General features: G+C 39.8%; 1 protein-coding gene and 1 long non-coding RNA gene across 3 annotated transcripts in view; one reads left to right on the forward strand and one right to left on the reverse strand.

Moving 5' to 3' along the window:
* The window catches only part of FBN1 (fibrillin 1), a 217390-nt gene that overhangs the window by 92125 nt on the left and 103626 nt on the right, over positions 1-21639 (reverse strand). Inside the window, exons 11-17 of one of the 2 annotated variants that reach the window (XM_077829074.1) lie at positions 21209-21349; positions 19969-20088; positions 14748-14873; positions 12290-12412; positions 6912-7034; positions 4706-4858; positions 152-205 (exon numbers count right to left, since the gene is read on the reverse strand). In XM_077829074.1, coding sequence (XP_077685200.1) covers positions 152-205; positions 4706-4858; positions 6912-7034; positions 12290-12412; positions 14748-14873; positions 19969-20088; positions 21209-21349 — 840 coding nt within the window. Of the gene's footprint in view, positions 1-151; positions 206-4705; positions 4859-6911; positions 7035-12289; positions 12413-14747; positions 14874-15176; positions 15412-19968; positions 20089-21208; positions 21350-21639 lie in introns of those variants that run through there. The other variant, XM_077829073.1, reaches the window with a different exon arrangement.
* Positions 14388-21639, forward strand: part of LOC144271619 (uncharacterized) — a 40150-nt gene continuing 32898 nt past the window's right edge. Inside the window, exon 1 of the long non-coding RNA XR_013347376.1 lies at positions 14388-14618. This is a non-coding gene — a long non-coding RNA (uncharacterized LOC144271619). The remainder of the gene's footprint in view (positions 14619-21639) is intronic.

Raw genomic sequence — 21639 nt, forward strand, 5'->3', positions numbered from 1 at the left:
AAACCTAGGCTTATTTCTTTGAACATGCTGCAAACCATTCACAGACCCTTCCTCTCACTACTTCCCTAAAGCAACCCCTTTTACAGTAACTCATCGCATTGACTCTTTTACCCTGGTCTAAATTTCAAGTGATACTGTTCTGTGCTCTTACCTCTTCCTTCTAAATCCAGGCCTGGTCCACTGCTGCACAGAGCCTGGTACTCAGCTGAAAAATATTAAAAATAGATGTTTATTTGGTGTCTTTTTAGCTAATTGTTTGCAAGGTCGCCTACAAACAGATTTATTATCCCATTGCAACAAAGCACCTTGCCATCACTTTAAAAATGTCATTACCATCACCTGGCTCTAAAGCTCATCAACTTTAGGATATTTTAGCAAAAATACACAAAGGGGACTGCAAATTAGCCACATGTGTGTATTTTGTGACAAATCCAGGCCACAATGATATGTGATTATCTGTAAGGTGGAGAAGCAAGAAAGTTTTCAGGCACTCACAGGAACTCATTTTTACAAGGAGTCTCACAAGTTTCTGTGCATGCCTAAATTCTTCTGATGCGCTCACAATGCTCAGACAGCACTGCACAGCCATAACCGGAATAAATACCACCACAAGATACAGGTCATCACCTTCCACCGCATATGTATTTTGCTAACTGCCCAGATAATTACACTGCTGTTAATTTAGGTAACAGCCATCCCTATATACCTAGCGGTCTCTCTCTTTTTTTTCAGTACTGCCACATGCAAAATGTGTTCCACTGCCATCATAACGAGCAATTTAATTTGTGTACAAAAGACCCTATGTTTAACAGATGTTCTAACTCATTCACACTGTCAATAACTTGGATCAAGTGTTTGGTCCCTGGTCCCAAAGGAATTGAAACAAAGATATCCTGGGTTAAACATCTTGCAAAGGGACTCTGCTGAACACCTTGTTCTGGCAAAACTCCCATGTCAAGATTGGGTCTGAAGTAATCTTACACACATACATTTAAAATAGATTGCTTTCACTGCCTTGAGTCACATAACCACTTTCACATAAGATGAAAATAATCTAATACACCTTGGAGTCAGCACATGGCTACCTTTAGAACAGGGGTAGGATACACTTTGAACGGGGCTGTAAGGTTAGCGTGGGAGGAGTTTCTGAGCAGCAAGAGATAAACTCCTTCCTTTGAGGAAGTTCTTCGGCTCCTGAAACAATAACTTATTTCTGAAAAATTCTCTCCTCTCTCCTGCCTCGAAAGCTGAAGATGTCCTATATATATATATATATATATATATCCCTTCACAAGTTGGCATCTTTAACAATAGAAGAGGAGGGCAAAAGATCCCAGAAGAAACAACTTCCACACGTGTAAATGTTCTGTTAAATTTATTCAAATATAAAACAGAAGTCAATGGCATTGGGCCTTACATTTTCAAAAAGTTTTAACTGTACCGTGCAGTAAAAAGGGAACCCTGGTATCAACAGGTTTCAGAGTAACAGCCGTGTTAGTTTGTATTCGCAAAAAGAAAAGGAGTACTTGTGGCACCTTAGAGACTAACCAATTTATTTGAGCATAAGCTTTTCGTGATACTTTCCACAGTATGCATCCGATGAAGTGAGCTCTAGCTCACGAAAGCTTATGCTCAAATAAATTGGTTAGTCTCTAAGGTGCCACAAGTACTCCTTTTCTTTCTGGTATCAACAGACACTGATGGAAAAACTCTTTCCTACTCTGATAACATTCTGGTGTTTTGTTGCTATTCTAACTAACGTGGCTTACTGTCAACTGGTGAACAGCAAGGTTTCTTTGAAGATCACATGTCAACTAAAGTAGGCTAATTTGTTCCAACTGGTTACATCTCCCTGTCCCTTTTTGTAAAATTGCCAATTAAAACTAAGATCAAAAAAATCCTGAACTATCTTCGCCTACAAAGTAGATACCAGATTATCTTGAGATCCTTCTGTGCTACGCATTTTACGGCACATTTCGCTTGAATACAATAACTATTTTCTATCTGCTACCCAAGAGCCATAAACCTGGAAATGCTGGACGCCCCATCATCTCAGGCATTGGCACCCTGACAGCAGAATTGTCTGGCTATGTAGACTCTCTCCTCAGGCCCTACACTCCCAGCACTCCCAGCTATCTTCAAGACACCACTGACTTCCTGAGGAAAGTACAATCCATCAGTGATCTTCCTGAAAACACCATCCTGGCCACTACAGATGTAGAAGCCCTCTACACCAACATTCCACACAAAGATGGACTACAAGCCATCAGGAACAGTATCCCCAATAATGTTACGGCAAACCTGGTGGCTGAACTTTGTGACTTTGTCCTCACCCATAACTATTTCACATTTGGGGACAATGTATACCTTCAAATCAGCGGCACTGCTATGGGTACCCGCATGGCCCCACAGTATGCCAACATTTTTATGGCTGACTTAGAACAACACTTCCTCAGCTCTCGTCCCCTAACGCCCCTACTCTACTTGCGCTACATTGATGACATCTTCATCATCTGGACCCATGGAAAAGAAGCCCTTGAGGAATTCCACCATGATGTCAACAATTTCTATCTCACCATCAACCTCAGCCCTCACACCTACAGTCCACACAAGAGACCCACTTCCTGGACACTACAGTGCTAATAAGCGATGGTCACATAAACACCACCCTATATTGGAAACCTACTGACCACTATGCCTACCTACATGCCTCCAGCTTTCATCCAGACCACACCACACGATCCATCGTCTACAGCCAAGCTCTGCGATACAACCACATTTGCTCCAATCCCTCAGACAGAGACAAACACCTACAAGATCTCTATCAAGTGTTCTTACAACTACAATACCCACCTGCTGAAGTGAAGAAACAGATTGACAGAGTCAGAAGAGTACCCAGAAGTCACCTACTACAGGACAGGCCCAACAAAGAAAATAACAGAACGCCACTAGCCATCACCTTCAGCCCCCAACTAAAACCTCTCCAACGCATCATCAAGGATATACAACCTATCCTGAAGGATGACCCATCGCTCTCACAGATCTTGGGAGACAGGCCAGTCCTTGCTTACAGACAGCCCGCCAACCTGAAGCAAATACTCACCAGCAACCACACACCACACAACAGAACCACTAACCCAGGAACCTATCCTTGCAACAAAGCCTGTTGCCAACTGTGTCCACATATCTATTCAGGGGACACCATCATAGGGCCTAATCACATCAGCCACACTATCAGAGGCTCATTCACCTGCACCTCTACCAATGTGATATATGCCATCATGTGCCAGCAATGCCCCTCTGCCATGTACATTGGCCAAACTGGACAGTCTCTATGTAAAAGAATAAATGGACACAAATCAGACATCAAGAATTATAACATTCAAAAACCAGTTGGAGAACACTTCAGCCTCCCTGAACACTCAATTACAGACCTAAAAGTGGCAATTCTTCAACAAAAAAACTTCAAAACCAGACTCCAACGAGAGACTGCTGAATTGGAATTAATTTGCAAACTGGATACAATTAACTTAGGCTTGAATAAGGGGGTCATTACACAAAGTAAAACTATTTCCCCATGTTTATTCCCCCCCCCCGCCCCGCTGTCCCTCAGACGTTCTTGTCAACTGCTGGAAATGACCCACCTTGATTATCACTACAGAAGTCCCCCCTCCTCCTCCGCTCTCCTGCTGGTAATAGCTCACCTTACCTGATCACTCTCGTTACAGTGTGTATGGTAACACCCATTGTTTCATGTTCTCTGTGTATATTAATCTCCCCACTGTATTTTCCACTTAATGCATCTGATGAAGTGAGCTGTAGCTCACGAAAGCTTATGCTCAAATAAATTTGTTAGTCTCTAAGGTGCCACAAGTCCTCCTTTTCTTTTTGCGAATACAGACTAACACGGCTGCTACTCTGAAACCATTTGTAGAAAGTGAAGAGAACCAATAGATTAACTATGGCCCTGATTCTGCAACTGGCTCAGCACAGGGACCCCCATTGTCTTATTTACTGGCTTCTGTCTCGGGACCGTGTCTGTACACTGTTCCTGTAAAAAGTGCTTTTCTAGCAGCAGTACCTTCACAGCGAAAATGACTAGGATTGCAAGCTTGCCAGAGTGTAGTTATGGTCCAAAGAAGTGAACGGTATTGTCTTGGGGAGTTTTGGGTTAGAGTCTCAAGTATCCTTCACTGGGCTCCCCTTTTTGCATCCACAATTGGAAGACATGATTTTGACTAATCCCAGTTATTTGTGGACACAACTTAGGTCATTTAGTTATCCAGAACAGAAGGTAAAATTAACTATTCAGACACCCTCAGTTACCTAAAATGTGCCCACAAATAATTTTGAGGTCAAAACTGTGTCCACAGTTGTTCATGTTGACAACAATGGAGGCCACTGCTTGAAAATCTGGCATAATGCTTGCAGTGATCATGGGCCAGATTCTTGGTGTTCATTTATGCCTCTTAAAAAAATATTCACCCCTGTACTCTTCATACATGCACAGCAGCAGCCGTTCCAAGACACAGCAATGTGTGTTTCATGTACCTGAGGTTACACTTCTCCAGATTTAGGATTTATGAATGACAGGATCAATGCATGTGACTTTTTATTTTAATACTGTCAGAATTGAGACCTTTGTAAAAATTAATTATCAATGGAAAGTTTAGGTCAAATTTCATACTTCTTAAACATACAGTACCTGAATTTTGAGCAGGACATGGCTGGCACGGTTCTCCAAAGGCATAGTCAGTGCTGGCACAACAGCATTCCGATTTAGTAACAGCGCCAAATAACGGTTTAACACATTGACCTCTCTTGTACCCACCATAGCATGTGCTTCGCATGTGCGTATCTAAATGAGAAACGTAATCCATCAGGGATCTAGCAGAGTCACAAGAATAATGCCATAAATCAAAATACATTCAGTCACACCTTTACAATCAGATTTTAAACACTGTGAAATAGCTGAAATATATATTTTTGCTCATCATTTTCTCAGTAGATCTCACTCCAGTATAACCTCTCTCATCACTTAGTGCTCAGCTCAATGCAAAGAATTCTGCTTCTTTGCGCTGTAAGCCTGACAGGGGCTGAAAATGCTGAGGAAAATCAATTCTCCATAGCTACTGCATGCTAAAGTAAGCTTACTAAGTTGAGCCCTTATAGAGATAGCCTGTCAAAAAATCAGCTTTTGAAAACTGAACAATTCAGCCAGGCTATTAAACAAGAGATAATTTTACATTACTCTGGGACCTTTCATCTCAAAATATTTATTAATGAAATCTTGCAACTTCCATGTGAAGAATGTATGTATGTAGGTATATCTGTATTATTATTATCATTATTTAATGGCATGGTAATTGCAATTTTTAACTGGCAACCACTGTAGTAATATACATTTGAATATAGGACGGCTTCAAGACCGAAAGGTAGTCTTGGGAGTCAGTCATGTGACAGGGACATTAACTTTTCATAACACTGACCCATGTCACATGACTGGATTCCAGAAATGCAGATTAGCACAAACCAGTACTCTGAGCTGTCACGCCATTTTTGAAGGAAAAAAACTATATAAACAATGTTATTTTGGAATATTCCACTTTATTCTGAGATTTAAAGGGTGATTTCACTTTACATCAAATTGTTTTCCTTCTGTTTCTATCTAAATGTATTATTTGTTCCTGACTCATACAGGCCCAAACATACATGCTGGAACTAGGGGGCTCCTGCACCCCCTGGCTTGAAGAGATTTCCTTTATATACAGGGTATACAGTTTGGTTCAATGGCTCTCAGCACTCCCACTATCCTTGCTCTGTTCCAGCACCCATGGGCCCAAATTCATCACTTGTGAAACTCCAGGGATTAAGCCCAGTGAGTTTGTATTTTGTGCAATATAAGGGTCAGGACAGAAATGCTGAGCTAAGCAACTCCATTCTGCCACCTGACTTCTAAATGGCCCACAAGCTATCTCCAAAACAAAGTGAGAATCTGCAGCCACACTGCAGCCACCTCACTGTTTTTCCTTAGAGAGACAGAATATGCACAAAAGCAAAAACACGGATGCTTTTGTTTTAAACTGATAACTCGTAGGTCAAAAAAAAGGGCTAGACATTTGGAAGTTCACATAATTTGTAATAGTAAACAGATAAAGAGGGGGTAAACAGATGGGACATAGGACCTCTGGCCCTGATCCTTGAAACACTAACAAACAAGACGTTAACCAGGCTACTCCTGTGCATAAAGTTATACATTTCTGTGTTTGCAGGATTGGGGCCTATACAAGGTACGTGATTTTTTTTCCCAATCTACGAGACTACAAATTATTTTAAAATGGGTGGTAATTTTTCTTAGTTATGCAAAGAGATAGATCTCTAGACACTGGAAAAGTTCTCATGTCCCACCTTAAAAAAACTGATATGTTGACATAGAAGAAATTTACTTGATAGGAAAATTTTATCTATAATGTTAATGACAAAACTAAAAAATATTGTGATATTGGGAGAATTTCTCTCTTGTGTAAAGGAGAGCAGTGATGTGCTAATGGGAGGTACTTCTTCTTACGAACGGTTTTATGCACCTGTTTTAAAATACAATGGCCAGATTTTCAGCTGATGTAAATTGATATTGTGCCATTGACTTTAATAGAGTTATGCTGATTTACATCAGCTAAGAACCTTGCCCGAGAAATTTTTTGAAAAGAAAAGAAAGGAAAAAGAAAATAGAGAAAAGTGAACAATTATAGTGAGCCTCACAAACAGAGACATTCATTAGTTTGGGAGCACCTACCAATCCAGTGTCATGTGCTATGTGCTATGAGCTAAACCATGGTGTGTCCATCATTGCAATTTTAATGCTATTGCTCAGTTAGTTAATTGTGACTTGTCTCACAATGAGTTTGTCTTACCAACGCACACACGTCCATCTAGTCCAACTACAAGACCTGGGAAGCAGTCACATCTGAAAGAGCCATCAGTGTTCACACAGCGCCCGTTCATGCATATTCCAGCTGTCTCACACTCATCGATGTCTGTTAAAGAACAGAATAAGCTTTATTAGAAATTAAATTAAACAATCTTCAATGCCTGACTGAAACTTGCATTTGTAAGGCTTATTTTCAATGTATTCAATAAAAACAAACAAAAATCACTTCACCAAATGAAATATGAGTGCAATTTTTTATTAAAAATAAAAAATCCTCCAACATTAGTTCATTCTATGAAGCAGAAAGAGCAAAATTCAGGGCGAAAAATATCCTGCTTTCTGTGGATTTTCCTCCAGTGAAGAGAGCTACATTTTCCTAATATGTTCCCAAGAGATGCATAATCCAAAATAAGGGTCACTCAGGCAAAAACAGAACTGGAGGAAGGAGGAAACCATGAATGTTAAGACAAAGGACTTGTGTAGTGTTTAACAGGGCATTCCCTTTCTGTGTTACCATTTAGTTTGTGCTGTAAGAAATCAGGCCAGATAGCAAATTAAAGCTTTGACCCCTATGACTAGTCTTCACGGGGCCCCCAAAGAATTTTCTTCTTCCTGCTGTGTGTTCAGTTTTTGGGAGCACTTCTGAATGCTAAGCGTCCAAGCCCAGCCCACACATCATGTCCCCGTGGTGATCTGCATGACAATTGGGTTTTTATATCAGATGCTTGTTACAGCCCTTCACATAAATTTTTTAATGGGAAAATTACACACCAGCCTCGTAAGGAATTTTTTAATGAACTGAACCCTGAACAACTGTTAAATAAAAGCTATCATCTTTGTCCAACAATAGCTACATGGAACAATAAGTTCTGTTGCACTGAAACACAAGGTTAAAACTATTTAACATTTGAGTTGGGAGGTCAAATTAGTCAAACATTTTAATAGACTGCATACCCTGCTAACAGAGATAGCATTTTCTTGACACAGGGAATAAGCTATTTTTCTACAATTAAGAATTACAGAGAGAATGTTTTAAAATATTGTTTGGAAGCATGTATAACACTTACAAAATAATCACTTTAGAACAACTCTCAAACAACGGATGACAATTTCCTTTTTTTCTGACCTTAAACGTGAAAATTGAGAGTGAAACACCTCTATGTTTTTCTTGGATTGTGTTGTTTGACACAAAATATAGCATGTATGATCCAAGATTCCTTGTTCAAAATATATTTTTAATAGAAGTTATATTTGATTACATGGGCTAAATTAATTTCAGTTAGCCTGCAAGCTTTTGTTCTGTTTCAAACAGACAGATAAATCATGAATTCCTTCCCTACTTTACACTCAGTCCTTACTCAGACAACACTCTCGTAGAGTTTTGTTGGAGTAAAAGCTGAGACAGAACTTCAGGATTTGGGCCACAGTGTGTATCAGTGGAGACTGTTCTTGACTAGATGACAAGCAAATCCTTTTAGCAGGTATACACGTTCTATAAAACGTCATCTTAAACTTTTTCTAAAGTTTATTTTTAGGGGTTATTTAAAGGAAAGAACTGAACAAGCATAAATGTGTATATTTTTCCTTTCTCGTTTTAGTGGGTTTTAAAAAATGTTTTGTAACTTCATAAAAATAAAGACTGGAATATAAAACACATTTCTTTCCGTACAACTCAATGCACTTTACAAAGATAGGTAAGCATTATCACCACCTTCTTAAAGATCAGGAAACTGAGGCACAGAGAGGTAAAGTGATCTGCCCCAAAAAATCACACACATCAAGCGAAGTGCTAGCTTCACTGAAATCAATGGCAAGAGTCCTATGGACTTCAATGTGGCCAGGATTCCACCCATTAAGCCTATTGCAGAACCAGGAATAAAACCCAAATTCTGGCTCTGACTGGACTATGTAGCCTCCTTCCATGAAAGGATGACATTTTGACAACCCCAACAACTGTAAGTTTTCCCCCACTGACTTTGCCAGCATGTCTCAACCTTGTTCTGAAGAAACTTATCTACAGGATTCACTCTCCATGTCTAATCCGTCTTTGTCCTTTCCACTTAGATTGCCAATTAGTGGCAATCGTGAAGGACCTTTCAGATGTGCAAGCAAGTTCCCTAAATTCTGAACTGAAAACAACTTATTTCACAGGCCACTAAACATTCACTTTCAATCCTGCTGACTAGGGCAGGATTTGTGATCTGAAGGTGAAACCATTTATTAAATGTATAAAACAGCAATAATGCGCCCAACATGTAAAATATCATAAAAGGAACTGTCATGGTAAATAAGTTTAATGTCCTCTGTATTACAGGGAATACTCACAACTATGGTGTAATATTCCTTTTGGGTACATTATTTCATTAAAGCTTGAGTGAAATTTTTCAGACAGCCAGATACATGCCCCTACACATACTTAAATGCCAGTTTTATGGAACTAAGGGTCAATTTCAACATCCTAACAAGGGATTAGGAAAGTGTATTTACGGCACCCATGTTTCAAAACTCAGCTTACGGTGCATCAAATGAGATCCTTATAAGAGTGGGATGTGTAATGATAGTAATTGCATGTGCAAATTAGAGGCCAGATTCTCAGTTAGTGTAAACTGAGGTATCACCGTTGACTTCAACAAAGATTTACCAGAAGAGTATCTGGCTCTAGGATTGCAATTGCATGTGTTTGTGTAGGTGCATGCAGTGCAAAAATCTGGCACGAAACGCTTACTTACTGAAAATACTACTTTTTAGTCAGAAAGAAACCATTTACTCTGTAATGGTGTATACAGAGAGGAGTTAATGAGGATGAACAATAAAATCAACAGGAAAAATCATTAAACATAGATTTTTTAAAACACATGTAGCTGTTAATGTGATGACAGAAGTTGAATAGGGAATTATGTTAATTTTAGCCACAATGTATTTCTGGGAGCTAATAAATGTTATTTCAGGAAGGTCTGTGGTTGGAGGTGGGAAGGAGGGATAGTTGAGGTGAATATAAAAGTTGAAAGCAAAGTGAAGATGGATTTTGACCAAATAACAATCTCACCTTTCCTGGCTATTTATGTGCTCATTCTTAGAGCTCAAGGTTTACTATGAGTGTTGAAAAGTAATGGGGGAAACCCTCTATTTTATTGCAAAATCTGTTCCAGCTTTCAGCAGGAATCATTTGAGTTGCCTGCAATTTTGGATATTTTTCAAACCTTTTCCCTTTGATGCACAGAAGTAACATTTCTCTGGGCCAGGAATACCTTTTTGTCTGGATCCTCACTACTGTTTGGCCCTCAGGCACACAACTGAGGTTGGGGAAGCGGAGAATCACAGGTTTGTTTATTTAAGACCATGAGTCAATTTATCTACTGAACTTTTGATCTAGGTCATTTCCTTGCAGAAATTCACTTAAAAAGATCATTAAGATGATTATGCCAAAAGTGAAAGTCAATGAGGGCTTTTGGAATAAGTCCCTGTGGGGGTCTCAGGTTGCTGGTGGCACCACATGTCAAACTTTGTGCCAGTGACACTGGTGTTCTGCAGCAGATGGCTGCCAGGGGCCTTATGCCACGGCAACCTTCCACCCACCTATGAGCCCACATTCCATTGCCATTCTGCATCCTCACCAGCTGAAACATTGGCAATGATTCTCTTCATGCTAGGATGACGGCAGATGCAGATACAGTGTTACTGGCCACATCTGCTTTAAGAGATGAAGGAACAGTATTGCTGGTGGCTGCCAACATTATTAGTGATGGCAGCTGTGTGTCCACAACAAATAGAGAGCAGTCACTAGACAGCGGTGCTGAGGCAAGGACAACTATCACGGGGCTTTAAGTCTGAGTTAGTTTCTTGCCCATGTTTGTATTTCCTCTTGCTGCCCATTCAGACACTGACATACAGAAAAAGACAAGTTCTTAGTCCTCTACTTCTCATTTGCATCCTTATCACCCTTCCTTCTCCCGCCCTAACACACAAAGAGGCCGAGTGCCCATTCTCAAAAACCAAAACAAAACTGAACCAAAATGCATTCCTGTGTGTCTGTGCAAGTTACAGCTGGCTCAGCCAGTGACTAAGCTCCAAGGCTGAGGAGACACTTGGTCAGAGGCAGCGGAGTGTGTGTGTGTGGGGGGGAGTTACATGTTTGTTTGAGAAATTAGTGGAGAGTTGTTTCTTCTATGACCATCTTGAACAAACAGCCCTATGGGCTCCAAGAGAATAAGCTGCTCTCTGGCACAAAACATGCAACTCTCATCCAGTTTCCTGAATTTTGGATAGATCTGCCTTGCAGCTTCAGTAGGAGAGGTGTCAAATTATTATTGTATTCGCTTTTCAGAGCTCTATGAGATCTGTTGAACCTGATCTGGGTCCAAGTTCTCAGACAAGGTGTGGTTCCAATCCAGCCCTTAAGACATGGATTCACATTCATTCGTCTTTCGTATTAACGATACTTTAAAAAACAGAGTATTAACTGAAATCAAAACCATGATTTTTATTACTGCTCTTCAGGGGAAAAAAAAAAGAAGCAAACCTCAAGTGTGCTTCAATGAGCTGAGTTTTTTTTAAAATTACCCTAGGGTATTGTTGACTTGATCCCCAGAGCTAAAAGATTTATAATTTTTAAAAAGAAAAACTAAGGAACTTGGCTGAGTGTTTGTTTATTCCTTACTTCAACTTCTGCTTTGTGCCTATAAAAATTGTTGAAATATGAGATTTATACATAGAAAACTTCCAGTTCTTTAAGGGACAGGACGGAAACTATGATGACATAGCCAGCAAAGAGAATGCTACATTGTCATCCAGTGAGGGTGAGATGAATTATCATAGCAAAGGGGAAAGACTAAACTACTGTGGTGCTCTCATCTAGGTCCCCACCAAGCGGGGTGCTGTACAGGGTGGGAAGTACAGAGACAGGAGTGTGAGAAAGATCCAAGGAGAGCAGAGAGTCAGGATGTCTGGGTGGCCAAGGAGAGAGGAGCAGGAGAAGACAAGAAAAGGGAAAGCATGTGGGAACCAAGCTACAGAAGATGTTACAGGTAAAGACCAGGAGTGTCATTGGGTCAAATCCTTCAAGCAACATCCTTCTTCGCTCAAGCAACATTTCCCACTGATTATTTGGGAGCGTTGCTAACACTGTGGATAGGAGAAATTGCCTTGGTCCATGACAGATCTTTCCAGCTGATTAAAGAATTTATTTGATGCAAAACTTGCTGAATCCTTCTTGGTCTCAAGGGTCAGTGTGGGGTGGAAGAGTAGGAAGAAATTCAGTGATTCTTTAAGCTGTCACAGAGATATGAATCACAGGCCCTTTGAAAACACTAATGATCTAGGTGGGGACCTAGATCATTGTAATCACTATTGTCAAACACTCACCATTGCAATAACGTCCATCAGATGCTAACTGGAAACCAGGTTTACAAATGCACTTAAAGCTGCCGTCTTCATTGATACACATCCCATTAAGGCACATGTTCCTTATGCTACATTCATCCATATCTGAAATTGCACACAATGAATACAAATGTTCACACTGATGAAACAGATCAGAGATAAGAGAGATTCTGTTAACTCCCTCCTCAAGATAATGAACCAAACCAAACATATGTGGCTGTGTGAATCTATGATAAATATCAACAGGTGATGGAATCAAAATCCAGTGTGGCGGATGCCCCAGAGAAATTACTCATATTTGTAGCAATGAATCATTTGTCGATGAAGGAATAGGTCTGAAATCACTGAAAAGCACAAAAAAGACATTCAGACTCTTGAAATCCTTAAAACTGCCACCTGGGAAAACACTTGTGTTTTTTTCAATTGAGACCTAAACCTCCCTTGGTGAAGAGGAAGTATGGTTTTCAGATATATGAGAGCTTGACTATAGGCAACCTCCAGGCTGAAAGGTAATCACAATTTTTTTTTATCATTACGATAAGAACACCTACAGGTGGATGGAGGAGAAGATTGTGTTAGGAGTGAAAATTTCTCTAACCCCCATTAGTCCCAAATTTGTGTTACGTATACTCCCTAGTATGTTGCTCAAATCTCCACAGGAAAATGCAATGGGGCTCTCTTCAGATGCTAACATTCTGATCATTAGCTTCCATTTAAAATAAAAGTATCACTTCACTTTCTTTCGGTGACAAGTTACCTATTAAAATACTTGCTGACTAACCACTGAACTGTACAAGCATGGGGTATCCTCTGTGACCTCGCTGTATAGCATAAAAGATACTTTGCTATTGTCTGAGAAATGTCTAGGTTGTAATATGAAGAAAAAACATTTTCAATATTTCAAAACAAGTAATCTATTGGTTAATGCTGACACACAAGTTATAAATATAATAGACAAATTCTCCGCAATTCTTACATATATAGTAAAGTATTAATTGGGATATTAAAAGAGAGATAAAGGGGGTCAATTCGTTGCTGTCCTGCACCTTCTGCAATCATTCACATCAATGCTCTCTCTCATTTTGGTAACATTTTATACTTCGCTTTGCATTTATTCTGCACTGGTATAAATAAGCATGCAAGACAGCAATGAATTGGTCCCATTAAATCTATCAAAGATCAGGACTGGTCATCAGTTTAATCTAAAAGGCTACACTTATAATCTTACATGTGCAGCACAACTGCCATGGTCTTTAATGAGAACTGGATGTGAGAGCAAACTTTGATCTATTACAGTGCAGCCGATGCAACGAGTTTAGAAGTTGATGCAATACTCAGTGCTCAGATACATTCTGGCAACATGCTTAATGGAATGACAAATGTTTTATCAGATTGTCATAATTACTGCTCTGGTTCTTATTAGCACATGGAGTTTAGTGGGAAAGGAAGAAGTCAGGCCTTGGGTAACAATGGATTTTCATTTGTATTTAGATGACGTAGTTACATATTTGATATTTAAAAAGAAGTCCATAGTGTTAAATTAAACCTAAAGGGAGCAGGACAAATAGATCCCTAAAATGTCTGTCTCTACCAAGGATTAATAAAAGCGCTACTAACATAAAATCCCTGGATCATAATGACATTACAATATATTCAGAATCATGCTATTTTCCTTAATTTTGCAGCTGTCTTGGATAGAAATTATACTCCTAGACATAGCGTGGTTTCTTTTTACTTACAGGCTAAGTCTGACCAAAATTATTTATGATTTTTAAAAAAAACTGTGTATCTATCCCAACCAGGAATTTTGGCACTAAGTCTTTGAGCTGAATCACTGAGATAATATTCTGCCAAAAACATTTCTAAGAACAGTGCTTGAAATTCTTTTAACGTATGAATAGATCATTGGGAACTCTCCCAAGGACCTTGGGAAGCATGATAAAGAACATTCTTCATTTTTTTTCACTATAGGTCTATGAGGTAGGAACACATCAGTTAAGTTCCCATTTTCAAATTTTGAAACACCTAGTTTTTTGCAGGTTGGACCAAACTAAATCCACATGAAGCACATTGCTAGTCACCCAATAAAGTTCCATTAAAGCGTGCTGTTAATCTCACAGTAAGATCATGAAGCGTGTGACTTATGCTCCACTCTAAAACATACCACTCCCATCAAAGGAACTCTACATTTTGCGATAGTGGTATGAACTATTTCTTTTGCTGGACAGACATCCTGTTGCCAATTGCCAAGCCACGGCTCCAGAACTGGCTGCAAAGGATGGTTTACTTGCCCTCCCAGACACAGGAAAAGGTATTTAGAAATTTGATTCCCAGCTCCTTCTCTCCCTCTACCCCAAAGACTTTTTATTATTTTTTAAAGTGAGTAATCTCTTGGAATTGTAATTACCGATGGGAAATAACTTCAGAAAAAAACTCTTACCTTCACAGTTTTTTCCATCAACTGCCACATGAAAGCCAGCATTGCAAACACAGTGAAAACTGCCATCTGTGTTTATGCACCGTCCATTATTACAGATCCGGCCATTCTGTAAACATTCATCGATATCTGAAAGACAAGCCAAAAATCAAAATATAAGTGTGATTTCTTTTCCAGTTTTTTGATTCCATGTAAAAATTACCTTTGCCTGGAAAAGTTTGATTTGCATAACTGAACATTAAGAAGGTGGAAAGAGTATCAAATGATCAGTTTGAAAGAAATTTCAATTTGCAATAGGAACTGAACCTTAGTTCAGAAAACACTAGACTGTAACTTGCTAAAATAGGGTTCAGGCTCCTTCTTACTGTTTCTATGTGGGTTTCTGCATTTCAGTTCCTTACAAAAAGGGTTTTCACTAAAATCTAAACTTACTAAAAGCAAAAGGTTAAACAAAACCAAAGGTTTTTTGTCCTTTGCTGTTGCTGTCTGAAGTAAGAATATAGTGGGAAATTCTGAGACTTTCCCACCGCCAAAATATGTTTTCTGCTCATTTTTATATTTAAATCATCAGATCCTCATTTCCCTCTCTCTGCTGGAGGCCCTTGGCAAGATCTTGGAGGACCTGCCTAGTGGTATCACACAAGGCTGGCAGCTCTCCCTCTCCCCCTAATGAGGGGGGAGGAGATCCTGAGACAGACTGTCTAGACATTTTTTAGATTGCTCAGTGTTCTTCATCAAGGGCTGGAGCATCTCCCAGAGATTCTTGCACTCAGGGGACTCTGTGCACAAAGATCTCAACCAGTTCATGCAAATGCCTCCTCAACTACCCAGTCACTCTCCATTTCCCCAGACACGCTGTAGATGCCCCCTGACAGGTGTTCAGGACCAAAAGGTCTCTGCTAGGGGTTGGGGATGAGCAGAGAACAGACTGCACTCCAGACTCATGTCCCCTGCTAACTATGTTGGTATCTGAGGCAGAATTATTGGTGCTTGAAATCCACAGTTCCCTTCCATGGCAACCCATCTTCACTGAGCACTTGTAGAGGGAACCCAGTCAATAGTTGGGCTGCCAGGGAATGGAGGTACCAGCAGAGGCAAGAATCGTCACATGGACAGTTTCTGCCTCAGCAGATCCCATTCCCCATGATTCCTAGGAACTGTGTGAAGACCTGGGAAGCCTCCCCTCAGAGTGACAGGGGTGATGGACAGGAAATGAGGCACATGGAATTTTCCTGCCCCTTGGGCCCCTTCCTTCAGCCTCCTGTACAAAGTTGAGTGTGGGGCTTGGTCTCAGGTAATTATAATGGTAGTTCTTAAGGATCTTCACTTTTATTTACCTGCTGCTATCTGACTTGTGGTGAAGAAACTAATATTTGCAATTTTGTTGTTCCCGAAAGCAGATAGAGGGCAACAGATGCAACAGTATGTTTTGTTCCACTTGTGGTTTTTAATTATAACATTGTTGTTGATTTTTCTTTTCAGAACTATTAGCAACCACAAAGCTATCTTTCACCTGAGAGAGCCGTGCATGTTCTTTAGCTTCTACCTTTTCCATGCATGACCCATCTCCTCTTGCTCTTTGAAAGGTTATAGCATAACAACATGATGATTACCAGTTTTTGGCTCTCTGACTCCCAGATACACATGACTCTTATGGTTGATCCTGGTAACATTTCTTATACTTTTCAGTGCTATTTTACTTGCCTCCTTATGTCACTGAATTAAGTTCTCTAGGTTTCAATCACTAGTCACAGAGCTGTCAGCTTTATTCAGGAAAATCTCTTTACTGGGCCCATATTTGAGATCCTCACTAATTTTTTACTCAGTCAAACTCCCACTGAAGTTCTTAGGAATTTGACTGAGTAATAATTGAGTAAGTACCATGGGATCTGGCATGCTATGTTTAATAATTACATCAGTGTAAGTTATGGTCCCACAAGGGCACCCACTCTAGGCTTCAGGCTCCCTTGGCTGTTACCTCTTCTGAGTGGAGACATTCACCTCACTCCCTTCTTACCAGGGTAGTTTCAGGCTGCACAGCCCCTGACAATACTGTCATATCCAAGCAAGCAACTCTGCTTAAGCAAGCCTGCTTACTTTCTCTTTGGAGACTAACAATAGACTAATTGTCCACCATTATAAGCACAGCACTTCCTATGCACGCCTATTATATTCTTATGGTAAAAGCACTCCAGAGAAAACAACAGAAGAATCTATATGCGTGCTAATAAACCTACCAGAGATCACCCCAAGCCTAAAATGGGCTCTGGCAGAAGAAGTCCTTCAAACCCCACCAAGAGGTTTCCTGTGGTTTCAAGTTCATCACAGCTTCAGCTCAGAACAAGCACACAGTATTATGGGGCCCTCTGTAGGCCCAGTCCTTCTAAGGACCAGGGGTCCTTATTTGTGGACCGGGGTCCTGTCCGTTTGCTGGATCAGGAAGAAGGCCTGGAGCCTGTTTAAAACCAGGCTATTTAATCAAAAAATCCTTTGTGTGTGTGTGTTGGTCCCTGGAGAATCCAGTTTGAATTAGATGCAAACCTCTCCAAAGGGTTAATAAGCAGAGGAATTACATTAGCACATCTTAAGTTACATAAAATCACACAAACAATTGCATGTTTAATACAATGTACCCAAAAGCATTGAATCTAATTCAATCATATTTATCTTCATTCCATAAGGTTTGGGCAGGATATTATCGTGTCTGTCACAGATTCATCCCATGGTACCTTAGAACCAGGAATCTATAAATGTTTTAGGATTACGCAGGATTTTTCAGAAAGGGGTGCCCCTGTAAGGATGTACATGCAACTGTACAAACTCACATTGGTAGGTGTTACAGACATGGTCGTGCAGGCAAAACAGGCACTTGCATGTGCAGTTGTTCACTGTAAGTGTAAATGCTGTTTTTTCAGACACAAAAGGAGCATGCACATTTTGGCAAACACACTTTTGAATAACTGTTCCTTAAAGTCCTTTGTACAGCAGTGGTCCTGCCTGTTTTAGCATATTTTAAAACTGCAGCTAGACAAGCAGAGCTGTGATGGATTGCAAAGGGCCTGTTAAGTGACCACACAGTAACTGCAATGGCCACCAGGCTTTAGACATTTATGTGTTTCATGAGTCACAGCCAATCAAAGTAAAGCAGTGTAACAAACATGCCTCATGACTAAATTCATCCCCTGAAGTGCACATCATTGGCACTTTTTCTGCATGCCCTACTGTTCTGCAGACAGCTGTTTGTACTATTGCTGTCCTTTTGAGTCAGAAAGGAAAATCCCACATCAGTGCTGGTGGCTTTCTTTTCAAGGTCTTTTGGCAATGAGGCACGTGGTGATGAGCCTCTCTCGTCCCCTCACTGCTAAGACTGCTTGCAGATGTTTTCTCTGGGCTTTGTTTTTTAATTCTTTGCTTCCATCTCTGATCCCCTAATCCCACTCGGATTTCCGAACTCTGCTTTCTTCTGAGTGTCCGATAATATATCTTTAACCAAGCATAACAGCCCTGAATTACTTCTTCTTGAGACTCCTATGTGTAGTTGTGTTAAGAGTATCCAATTCTGACCTCATTAGGTTCTGTGATTCACCCACGCCATATATATTAAATTGCTGGTTTAGGCACCACTGGTTTGGTGATTATCTTCACTTCTTCATTTGGTCTTTCCTATCACAGAATGTAGAGTACACGAAGAGCTGGTCTACACTGAAAGGTTATATTGGCCCAGCTACATCTTTTCAGGGGCATGAAAAATCCATACCCTGGAGAGACGTCGTTAAGCTGAGCTAACTCCCCGGTGTAGACAGTCCTAGGGCAACAGAAGCTTTAGGAAGAATTCTTCCATTGACCTAGCTACTGCCTCTTGGGGAGGTGGACAACCTACAGTGGCGGGAGAACCCATCCTGTTGCACTGTTAAGTGTCTACATTGAAGCACTACAATGGCATGTCTGCAGCTGTGCCATTGTAATGTTTTAAGTTTAGACACAGCCTACCTCCCAGATTTTCATCAGCAACTGGTCTTTGCTTAGCCATGTAGGGGGTTGAGAGACAGGAGAATGGACACCCAATCCTGGCCTCCCAGAAAGGTATACAATAGTTCACCCTAAAAACAGTCACTGCAGCCTTAGGTTCTGTAATGACTGCTCACAATCCCCTTCTGGGTTTAATTACTATTTTCATTGCACAGTGGGAAAATAATTTTCTGAGCTTCCATAATCAACAGTAACCAGAAATACCCGTCTCAGTCATCTTCTGTGCCACTGAGTCCCTTCGCAGGGACTCCGCCTCTTGGAAGTCTGATCATATTGTAGTAGCAAAGGGTCTAGAGGGGTGGCAAGGATCCCGTCCAGTCACCTTTTGGAGTAGAACTGCACTTTATGTGAATTCACTTGTGTGTCCTTGTAACATCATTCAGCATGGTCACTACATGTACCCTACTGGTTTGCTGAAGAAACGGTTCACAGGACTCTCGTGAAAATGAAGTTGATGAGGCAGATTCTTATCCCAGGTAATAATTTTAAATTAATATAAAGAAAAAAAAAGTCTTCCACTTCATGTGAGAACTTTTCAGTAGGCATTAAAAGCTACTCATTGAAGGCTGGGGACAATTTGAGACCTTCCCATTTTTCTTTTTGGTTTCAGTCATCTCCATTACCACACTCAACTTCAGAGTGGGTGTATGGCTAGGGAATCGTCTTCTCTGTACAGAGAGGGAAAGATGATGAAGGCAAATCTGAGTCTTTGAGCATTCAAACTCACCCTATTTCATTTGCAAGGCTCTCTTCCTCTAATATATCCTGATCATGCCCTCGCAGAGTAGTCAAATTCTCTCTCAGTAGAAGTGTCTCATTATCAGTTAACTAGCGAGGAAACAGATCCACCTTTAAAGCCAAATTCACATCCCAGCACTGACCAGGAATGTCTGAGAGCAGTGAAAAATGAATCTTGCATCTCAGAGGTAGGTAGTGCTGCCAGATAGATTCCTCCCAAGCCCAAATGTCTTTTCATAATCCTGGCCTCCGAGAGTTAGTACTTTGCGCTACCAACTCAACCATCAGGTAGGTTTGGGTCAGCCTTTTTGAAAGAATATTTTTTACTCAAGTATTTAATTTATTTTTAAAAGTTCTTATTAAATGCATATGTTTAACTTTGCTTAAGAATAACTAATATTTTCCCTCCTCAGTGTGTATACAGGAGTACATCTAGGTATATAATATTGTACTTCACCTCGACACTCTGTCCTAGTTAGTGTGCTCTGATATCCAGCACGACACTGGCATATGTAGGATCCTTGGGTATTTATACAGTCTCCACTAATACAAGGATTCTTCTCACATTCATCAACATCTGTAAAATACAGACAGTATATTTTTAGTAAGACATTGTTTGGCAGGTATTCAGGCCTGAGGGCTATTTTATTAGTTTATTTTACACGAGCAAAACATATTGTTTTTAAAAAGAAAAGGAGTACTTGTGGCACCTTAGAGACTAACCAATTTATTTGAGCATTAGTCTCTAAGGTGCCACAAGTACTCCTTTTCTTTTTGCGAATACAGACTAACACAGCTGATACTCTGAAATATTGTTTTTATAAACTCTATTATGCAATACTCAAATATTAAGAATATTTTTTCTCATCAATGTAAGTCTACGTTATATAGCATTTCATATTCAAAAGTTCTAGGCAGGTACTGGATACTAACTCAAACAATATTTCCCAGATAAACGTAGCTTCAAATAAACTGAGCAAGCCTCAATGTAAATTTTTGCATTTACATTTTAAAATTACCAGTATTTGGACTAACCTCTAGAATTGCACGTTCTAAATCAGGTTGCTACTCATGGACAAATGCAAAGGGACTCATGTAAACACACTGTTATATATGTAGTTATTAGCAGCAGATCTATGCAATCTATACCTTCTGTTATTTACAATAACCTTCACTTTACAGTGAGCTAAAGCCTCCTTATTCATTGCTTATTTGGGTAAAATGCCAAAAAATCAATAGTCATTGAAGTCACTAGGCATTTTGCTTTAGTAAGGACAAGATCTGAGCCTATTTTTATAAACGTTACTTTAATCTGTGATTGTAAATTACATATTTAAGCTGCAGGCAACACTTTAAACTGATTACGTTTTAACCACAATCAACCACATTATATTTCTAAGAAAAATGTGCTTAATTTTGCATACTTAGAATAATCAGAACTTAATTTATCACAAGGTTTATTTGTTTTTACATGTAATACGCCAGAGGTAAAACTATTATAAATATGTGTTTACATTTGAGATCAAATTAAGTGTTACATCCATTTTAAACATGGAGCCTACTTCTGTTTTTGTTTGTTTGTTTTTTGTTTTGTTTTACTAAGAAATTAATGAAGGTCTTTATATCTTATGGGATCGGAAAACAGTTTCATACAATTATCACTGTCTGATTTATAAAGCACAAGGAAAATCTCATACCAATGCATTCCCCTCTGACATCCAGTTGGAATCCTTTGTTGCACTCACAGCGGTAGCTCCCAGGAGTTGGAATACAGCGCCCATTAAGACAGAGATGTCTGAATAGCTGGCAATAGTCAGTGAAATTAACTGGCAAAACCACTGAAATGAAAAAGTTACAAAAGTAGATTAATAGGTTATAATAATGATTTTCTGTAATACTTTCTCTAATACAACTCATATAGCATTCTCCATTAAAAGTTAACATTTACCTTCCATCACCACATAGATTAGAGAAGAAATTGGACAGCACTAAGCGTGCAACAGCAGCGCTATGTCCCAGACAGCACTGTTTGAGAATGGCTGGTAAATGTTGACTTTTTGATGGTGACAGCTATAATCTGTTTTCCCATCTTGCAGGACACAACTTTTAGGGCTAAACCCATGCATAA

This window comes from Eretmochelys imbricata, chromosome 10, assembly GCF_965152235.1.
Source record: "Eretmochelys imbricata isolate rEreImb1 chromosome 10, rEreImb1.hap1, whole genome shotgun sequence".
Lineage (NCBI taxonomy): Eukaryota > Metazoa > Chordata > Testudines > Cheloniidae > Eretmochelys > Eretmochelys imbricata.